General features: G+C 41.6%; 1 protein-coding gene across 5 annotated transcripts; it reads left to right on the forward strand.

Moving 5' to 3' along the window:
* The first annotated feature begins 3 nt into the window (after positions 1–3).
* TIFA (TRAF interacting protein with forkhead associated domain) lies at positions 4–9,182 on the forward strand. Of its 5 annotated transcripts, none has more exons than XM_058721639.1 (2): positions 4–114; positions 7,947–9,182. In XM_058721639.1, the coding sequence occupies exon 2, from the start codon at positions 7,971–7,973 to the stop codon at positions 8,526–8,528; it is 558 nt and encodes a 185-aa protein (XP_058577622.1). In that variant the 5' UTR covers positions 4–114; positions 7,947–7,970; the 3' UTR covers positions 8,529–9,182. The 5 variants fall into 5 exon arrangements, with proteins under 5 accessions (XP_058577622.1, XP_058577625.1, XP_058577623.1 ...); XM_058721642.1 differs by lacking the exon at positions 4–114 and adding an exon at positions 790–863; XM_058721640.1 differs by lacking the exon at positions 4–114 and adding an exon at positions 880–1,002.

The following is a 9,182-nucleotide window of genomic DNA, read 5'->3' on the forward strand; positions in this document are numbered from 1 at the left end:
CAGTGAAACTGACCTGCGAAGGAACAACTCTCCTGCAAGCCCAGGACAGAATCCAGAGGAGCGTCTTCCATCTGACACCTACCCGAGTTGGTGGGTAGATTCCCAAGCTCTGAAGTAAGTGGGCCAGTTTGATCTCCTCAGTCACTGCAAGCTTGGTCTTCCCTCCTTTCTTCTCAGTCTTTTACTCCTTATATAGAGTTTCACTCCTACCCCGCTCTAGACACCTGTTGTCTTCAGGTTCTCTCCACTTTTTTCCCTTCCAAACCTTTTTCCCTGAGGCAGGAAAAAACTATTATCTTATTCATCCAAGGCTATCAAGGACTCGTGGGAGGTTAAGTGTTTTTCCTTGCATCATGTACCAGCTTTTAGTCGTGGAACCCCAGAGCCTGGATGTTGAGTGAGGGATCCCTTTTGGTGGATCCCCGGGTGGGAGAGGAAGCTCCTGGACTGGTCTCGTGTAAGGTCAGGGCATCACAGGTAGCCGCAGGTTGATTATGCGCTCTATGGCAGGTTCAAATCCTGTCTCTGCTCTTGCTCAACGTGACACTTAACCACTGGCAGGGGCGCAGTTTATCCGTCTGTAAGGGGGTCCTAGTCTCCCGACTGTGAGGATTAAATGAGATAATACAAGCCGTTCACCTGTCTTGTTTAGTAAATTAGTGCAACTCTCCTCCTATCCCTACCCCGTCCGAGGCCAACTCTTGAAGGAGAGAGTGGCCCTTTAATGGGGAAGTGATTCTTTTCCCTTTTCAAAATCTAGCTCACTTAGCCACATCCTCTTTGGAGGGAGCAACGCGTTTCGGGAGGTGCGGTCCGCACCAGTGGACGGAGCCTCAAACCTGTCCTGGAAACTCCGAAAAGCGGTGAGGGGGCTGGGCTTCTGGTCTGGATGTAGCGTCAGCGGCCGCAGTCGTCCGGCGGAGACAGGACAAGACGGGCGCGGGCGGGGCCAAGGCTGGGAACCTGCTTCTGCTGTCGAGACTCTGTAAAGGCTTCGGGGAGGTGGGTAGCGCGCGCACTTTGCCGGGAGCGGGAGGAGAGGAGGCGCGCGCGGGAGGGTCCGGGGCCGTCCGCGTGTGCGCCCCTCCTCCCCCCAGCTCGGCCCCGACTCCTCCCTCTCCGAGCAGCTGCGGCGCGGCGGGCTGGCGCCCTCTCCCAGTGTGGTTACGGGCAGTGGGCGGTGGGCGGTGACCGTCCCCCAACTCGAACCTCCGCTGGGTGGCCTCCGTTAGTCTTCGGCGGAGCCGGGAAAGCTAAGCCGCTCTGGGACGGTTTCCGACTCTCGGGCCCCAAGGTACTTGGCGAGCTGTAGCCTGGGGGTGAGGTGGGGACTGTCTGGTCTGTTTATCGTCCCAAGAGGGAGGCTTTGTCAAGGAGTCTTTCGAGGTGCCCTGTCGAAAGTCACACCCGCTGCTCCCAGCTTAGCGTACGGGCACGCTCAATTAATTATATACGGCATGGTCCCAGCTTTATGACACAGGGATGTTTGTAAATGCGAGGAGGAATACTGAAAAGGAAATACTGGAGATGGGATGGGATTTTTTTTTTTTTTAAATACACTTTTCTGTGCTTTGCAAGGTCCCCTCCCCCCCCATCAGAAAACAAAAAAGAATTTATCAAGTGTAGCTCATAGAGAAATTATGCATGAACCCCTCCCCTCTCGTTGGCGGAGACCTTTCTGCGGGGTCCCCGGCTCCCCGGGGCTCTGAGTTCTCTGCTGAGGGTTCTTCGGGACCTGCCTTACTTGCTTCAGTGGTTCATTTGGAAAACAGAGTAATCGGCTGTTTTCTGGGACTTTCCCTAGCTTTCAGGTTGAAAGGAGGAATTTCCCCAATCCTCCGGAAGCCAGAACCGACGCTGTACCTCGTAGCGGCTGTCCACAGCCACCAAATTTGGAGGTGGAGTCTGCAAATTTGATTGGGTACAGATTAGTGAGGCTGAGTGGGAGAAAGAAGACAAGGTCTCTGAAAAGAAAGTGTTTTTCCTTAAGGTTTTTCTCTTGCTCTTTTTGCTATTCACGACTCCTTTTGCAAAACCTATTACTTTAGTAGAAATTGATTCTGCTGAACACTGTTGTTCACAGATGTCTTCAAAGCCACACTGCGGGGGTGATGACCCATGAGGGAGGTTTGGCGGCAGGATTACTGTGCCTTTTGCTCTGCTTCAAGTTTCTCTTCCCTCCTTGTTAATAAGCTCAGTGTTGGGTGTTGGTCAGGGAGAAAGCCTTTTTGATCAAAGGCTACTTGCAACAAGGCAGAGACATACTTTGCCTTGAGATTATTAATAATCCTATTGAGTTGAGGAGGGATGAAAGTAAAAATTTTATAAGGATACCTTCCTTAACACATTGCCCAGAACAAACTCCATTGTTTCAGTAAATCTTACTCTAAAAAACAAACTCTTAAAGCATGAGAATCCTCTTGGCATGCATGACCACCCAGGGGCACCAAACTTTCTGTTAAACTGTTTGGACACCTGGCTCCTCCTTTGAGCAAAAATATCTGTGTATCTTTTTGTTCTTAACAGTTGAGGTCCAAACAGCCTTTTGCAAGGTTGAGGGTCATATGTCTCTTTACTGGCTTTGCCCAGCTTTTGGAGGGGTAGTTGGTGTGGTGTGGTGGGGTGTGTGTGTGTGTGAAAGAGAGAGAGAAAGAGAGAGAGAAGGGTAGAGGGGGTGGGAGTGTGAGCAGGGGTGGAGAGCATGTTTTTTGCACATAACACCTCTCCACATATCTGCCCTATTTCCTCTGAGAGGAGCAGAAGCCAACCTCAGTCTAACCTTTCTCTTGCCAGCTCTGAGTCCCCGTAAGCGTGTACTTCCTGGTGGCTAGGAAAGGAGAGGTTTACTTTTCTTCTGACAATGGAGCACCCATGCCTTCTGTATTATGCTTTCTGTGATAAAGTTCTTGATGGCAGGGCTCATTTTCATTTCTATTTATTTATTTATTGTAGTTCATTTGTGAATACAGATATTACTGTGTTTCAGACATCGTCACAGTGTTTTACAAACTTTTTAAAAATAAGTTCTACACCCAACTTGGGGCTTGAACTCATGACCCTGAGATCAGGAATCAATACTCTACCAACTGAACTAGCCAGGCAAACTCTTTTTTTTTTTTTACAACTTTTTGATGTCAGATATCACAATTTACCACTGAATACTTAGGTAATCTCCACCTCCATTTAATTCCACAAAAATTTGATGGTTTGTAAATTTGTAAAGAAAATATTTGTTAAATGTTTGGTTAGATATTAAGTGCACATGGTATACAATTTCAAAGGCACAGAGTGTGCAATGAAGTCTTTTCCATCCCCAACCCATTTCCCTCTTCAAAGGTAACCACTGTTATACTATATAAGCTCATTGTTCTTCTGTCTTTGATAATTTATCTCAAGCAGATTTCAATGGCTAGCAGTGTAACTGGCATGTGAAGGGCATAAGCAGTAAGTAGTAACCCTATTAACTGTCAGGGTTTGTAGTCACTTCTTACCTTCATTAGATAGGTGAATGCATGTCAGCCCAGGTGATGTTAGAATTCAAGAACAAATGACTTAAAGAAGGTTTGATTTCTTGCTCATATTCTGTGTCCTTTTGGGCTCTATCTTTGGCCTTTGCCTCTGGAATGGAGGCTGAGCTGCTTTTGGGGACTGCTGATGTGGCAGAGGCAAAGAAGACTGGTGGAACCCCACAGTGCCTTTTAAAGCTTCTGCTTGGAAGTAAGCTTCTATGTTACTTCCATTCGTGTTTCATTACATGGCTGTCAGTGGAGTGGGAAGTCTCATCTTTCTAAAGGAGCAGAACCAGTAGGGATTGGCCTGATAGGGAGGAGCAACAAGTATTTGACATTAGACAGTCTATCTCAGTGTTTGTTGAAGGGTCACAATTGTGATCCCTGAGAATTGATCTACACCAAGACACTTGTAGTCACTGATTTGATAAACCAGAACGCCAATATTTTTTCCCTTGCAGTCAATAATAGATCTACCCTGAGTACTAGGAATAAGAGCTTGTATGAGGCAAACTTTTCTTGGTGGCAAATTTGCTCAAAAGAATGAATTCTAAGTTCACAGGTTATATAAAGAACACAAAACAGGGGCACCTGGGTGGCTCAGTCAGTTGAGCATCTGACTCTTGATTTCAGCTCAGGTCATGATCTCAGGGTCATGGGATCAAGCCCTGCATCAGGCTCCACACTGAGAATGGAGCCTGCCTAAGATTTTCACTCTCTCTGCCCCTCTCTCCTACTTGTTCATGCATACTCTCTAAAATAAACACACATACACACACACACACACACACACCAAAATTTGGGTGTAATTTGGGTGTTACCAAAAGATTATATCAATGGTTTTGAATCCAGTTCTCCTTTTGGAACTGTTATTGTCCAAAGTCCGAGAATGAACTAGAATGAGGGCAATGTATCCTAGACAAGACTGAGATCATGGACAGATTCTTGCTTTTCCTTTTATCTTTTTTGCTTGTTAACAGCTAATTGTTTTCTTGTCAACAACTAATTGCATCATCTAATGATTTGTTATAATTATTCTTTTTAATGCTGTCTGCTTCTTGAATAATCAGACTTTATTATCATAATTAAAGTATCTTCAAATCACAGTGTAGGATCTGTTAACCAATTCTGCCCATTGTTGGTTAATTGTCGCTACATTGGTTTCATAGTAATTTTTACTATCTTTGACCCATGATTTTGAGGGTTCAGGTCACTTTTTCTGCTTATAGCTATGCATCTCTTGTCTACTTGGGTAATACAATATGATGTAATAATGTCCAAAAACAATCTATTACAAAAAGTAAATTTAAAATTAAAGAGGGGTGCCTGGGTGGCTCAGTTGGTTAGGTGACTGACTTTGGCTCAGGTCATGATCTCGCAGTTTGTGAGTTCGAGCCCCATGTCAGGCTCTATGCTGACAGCTCGGAGCCTGGAGCCTGCTTTGGATTCTGTGTCTCCCCCCCTCTCTGCCCCTCCCCTGCTCATGCTCTGTGTCTCTCTGTCTTTCAATAATAAATAAAAGTTAAAAAAAATTAAAAAAATAATAAAATAAAGATATATTTCCAAATCAATAAAAAAGAAATTTTGCTTAGCTATATCGTTTGTTGAAAAATGGAATAAATTGAGAGTTTTGACTTGTAGCATCATAACTTTGCAAAATAGGAGGAAAGATTGTATTTTAAAAGTAAATAGCAGCAAGCATAGAAAGAAAAGGAAAGCATTTTTTTTAAATCAGCATAATTCTGATACCAACATTTAATATAGATGGCAAACAAAACTACAGACCAACTTCACTCAAGCTTATTGATTCCCAAACTCTAAACAGTTTTTAAGGAATGCAGGAAGTGCTCAGGATCACTCCCTCGGTATTTTTTTTTTTTTTTTTTTTTTTTTTTATTTTGAGAGAGAGAGAGCGCGCGCGCGAGCGAGTGCTGGGGAGGGGCAGAGAGAGAGGGAGACACAGAATCCAAAGCAGGCTCCAGGCTCTAAGCTGTCAGCACAGAGCCTGACACGGGGCTTGAACTCACAGACCACGAGATCATGACCTGAGCTGAATTCGGATGCTTAACCGACTGAGCCACCCAGGCACCCCCCCTATTGGTATAATTTATCGCCACACTAGTTTAAAGGAATTCTGTGTAGCTGTTCAAATGTAAGATATATTTACATGTGTGGATATAGAAACAAATCACCCATTTGTATTATTAATTTAAGAATGCAAGGTTTAGAACTAGATACAGTATGTTCCTGTTTGTGTAAGAAAATGTTTTCTCTTATGTGTAGAAACATAGGTGTTTGTGTCTGAGCATACACATAGTTAAGCTGCTTGTGTAAAGAACATTTCTGTAAGGATAAAAGCAACTTTTACAGTGGTTGGCTCTAGAAAAGGAAACAAAGGACTAAGGTGGAGGGAAGATACTCTTTTTAAAATATTCTTTTTTACTGTGTCAATTTTTTAATCATGTGCATGCAATCCTTTTAAAATAAATTAGCTTTAAAATGGCAGTTCTGTGTGAGAATAATCTCTCAAAGATTTTGGCAATTAGTTCTCCTATTCTGTTATACTACTTTATTGTACTGATTATTAAAGGTACATATAAGACAAATGTAGGTGGAGGGCACAGTGGGGCCAAGAGCTCTCGAGGGACACTCTTAACTCTTAATGGCAGTTATATTGTGGTTAATGTCAGTTTGTCCAGTCATTAGGAACCATTGACAGAAATAAATAATTCCAGGAGGAGTACAGACTATGATATTTAGAACTAACTTGTGGAGATTTTTTTTTAAGTATGTAATGTCTAATTTTAAAATTATAAAATAAAATAAACTTTTAAAGGATTCACTGTTTTTTTAATGTTTATTTATTTTTGAGAGAGAGAGAGAGAGAGAGAGAGAGAGAGAGAGAGAGAGCATGAGCGGGGGAGGGGCAGAGAGAGAGGGAGACACAGAATCTGAAGCAGGCTCTAGGCTCTGAGCTGTCAGCACAGGGCCTGACACGAGGCTTGAACTCACAAGTTGTGAGATCCTGACCTGAGCCAAAGTCAGAGGCTTAACTCACTGAGCCACCCAGGTGCCCCTATGTATAGTTGACCTACAACATTACATTAGTTTCAGGTGTTCAGAACATGGTGATTCAGCTTCTCTGTACTTAATGCTTACCACATAGCTACCATCTGTCACAATACAATACTATTACAGTATCATTGACTATATTCTCTATGCTGTGCCTTTTATCCCTGTGACTTACTCATTTTGTAACTGGAAGCCTATATCTCCCTCTCCCCTTCATTCATTTTGCCCATCCCCCTACTTTCTTTCCTCTGGAAACCATCAGTTTGTTCTCTGTATTTGCAGGTCTTATTCTACTTTTTGTTTGTTCATTCATTGGTTTTTAGATTCACATATGAGTGTAATCATATGGCATTTGTCTTTCTCAGTCTGACTTATTTAGTTTAGTATAATACCTTTTGGGTTCATTCTAGTCACAGATGGCATGATCTCATCCATTTTTATGGCTGCATAATATTCTTCTGTGTGTGTGTGTGTGTGTGTATACCACATCTTCTTTACCCATTCATCTATTGATGGATACTTAGATTGCTTCCATATCTTTGCTAAGCAGTTATTATATTTAACCCTTTTCCTACTAGAAATCTAAGTGACGATGTTAAGGGATAAATGTTGGAATTATTTGTTCATAACTTTTAAATTTCTTTAATCAGGTTTTACAATTCATAATACATCTAATTATAATTTAGTTAATAAACTGTAGGTTTTCTTTATGTGTATATTCTCCGAAGGCATTTAAAGCAAAGGGATTATTTATTCTCGATTTTAATGTACAGCTGTCATATTTTCTCTGAGCCCAAGTCATTCTATTTAAATGAGAAAGGAACTGAAGTTTCTTTTTGCTCCTGCCAGATCACTTTATTATCAGCAGGCATTCCTTATTATTGTCTAGACTGTATGTATGGTCTCGTTGTCAAACTAGAAATGAAAAATAGAGATAGAAAAAGTAATACACCAGATCTCATGGGGCTTGGTGAAAATTTTCACATTTGTACTAGATAATTGAAAGTATTCTATGTATTCATCTTCTTCTTCTTTTTTTTTTGTTTATTTATTTATTTTGAGAGAGAGAGAGGGAGAGAGTACACAGAAGGGGCAGAGAGAGAGGGAGAGAGAGAGAATCCCAAGCAGTTTCTGAACCATCAGTGTGGAGCCTGATGTGGGCTCGAACTCACGTGCCTTGAGATAGAGACCTGAGCCAAAGTCAGACGCTTAACTGACTAAGCCACCCAGGTGCCCCTGTATTGTCTTCTTAATTTAAAGTCTAAATAAATGACCTATCAGAAGATTTTCATCAAAATATTAGAATTAAAGATATCAATGCCTGAAGTATAGGAGTGAACTAACATGCTGTTTTGATTGTTGCAGGCAGGTCAGATCCTGAGACACATCATGTCCAATTTTGAAGATGCTGACACAGAAGAGACAATAACTTGTCTCCAGATAACTGTTTACCATCCTGTCCAGCTGCAAAGTGGAACATTCCAATCCATAAGGTTTTATAACCGAGAAAAACTTCCCTCCAGTGAAGTGGTGAAATTTGGCCGAAATTCCAATATCTGTCATTATACCTTTCAGGACAAACAAGTTTCCCGAGTTCAGTTTTCTCTGCAGCTGTTTAAAAAGTTTGATAGTTCAGTTCTCTCTTTTGAAATAAAAAATATGAGTAAGAAGACCAGTCTGCTTGTGGACAACAAGGAGCTGTGCTACTTAAATAAAATAGACCTGCCTGACAAGTGCATGGTCAGATTTGGTGACTATCAGCTCCTGATAGAGAAGGAAGATGGAGAGTCATTAGAATTTTTTGAGACTCAATTTATTTTGTCTCCAACATCACTCTTGCAAGAAAACAACTGGCCACTACAGAAGCCCATACCTGAGGATGGCTGTTACTCATCCTGTTCTACCCAAGACACTTTTCCTACAGAAATGGATGAAAATGAATTGTGAACACAGAGGGCTAAGAGGAGAATCGTGAAGGATGAAGAAATCTGTAGACATTTTATAGATATTTCACAGTTTATTAGTATATTACTGTTATCTGTTATCAAATTTGGGATCTCTTCTTATCATTTTGAAGTCTGTAAATTGTATTAGTCGTTGATTTAGTCGTCTGTTGCATTCCTAGATGTATGAAGAATTCTTAAGTGTATTTAAGTGTACCTCTGTGAGCATTAATGTACAAAAAGCATCCTTGGTGATGAAGGAATAGTGTTCTCAAAATAGTTATATTATTTTCTTTATATGCTTGATTTTAACCCTATGTTTTGCAAGGAACCACCTCTTAGTTTGGTCATATTATTTCACAAGCGGCTCTTTGTTTTCAATGTCAAGGCCATGGTTGAGTTGCTCCTGGTGGTGTAGCCTGTTGGTACTTGCAGTGCTAGAGTACTGCATGCAACACAGCATGATGTGTTTTGGAGCAGTGTCTATGCGTCATTGTGGTTTTATTATAGGAAGCCTTATTTGAGCAATAATACCTTTTCTATGATTTCCTTTTTGTAGAATTGTGGTGTTTATTTCCAAAAATACTTCTCCGTATCTATATTCAGTATCTAAAACCAATATTTTAGACATTTTAATAAACTATTGCTATGTTTAGAA

This window comes from Neofelis nebulosa, chromosome 3 (genome assembly GCF_028018385.1).
Source record: "Neofelis nebulosa isolate mNeoNeb1 chromosome 3, mNeoNeb1.pri, whole genome shotgun sequence".
NCBI lineage: Eukaryota > Metazoa > Chordata > Mammalia > Carnivora > Felidae > Neofelis > Neofelis nebulosa.

Excerpts from the sequence above, each read along its gene's own strand:
- TIFA (XM_058721639.1), top strand. The coding sequence starts at position 7,971 with ATGTCCAATTTTGAAGATGCTGACACAGAAGAGACAATAACTTGTCTC.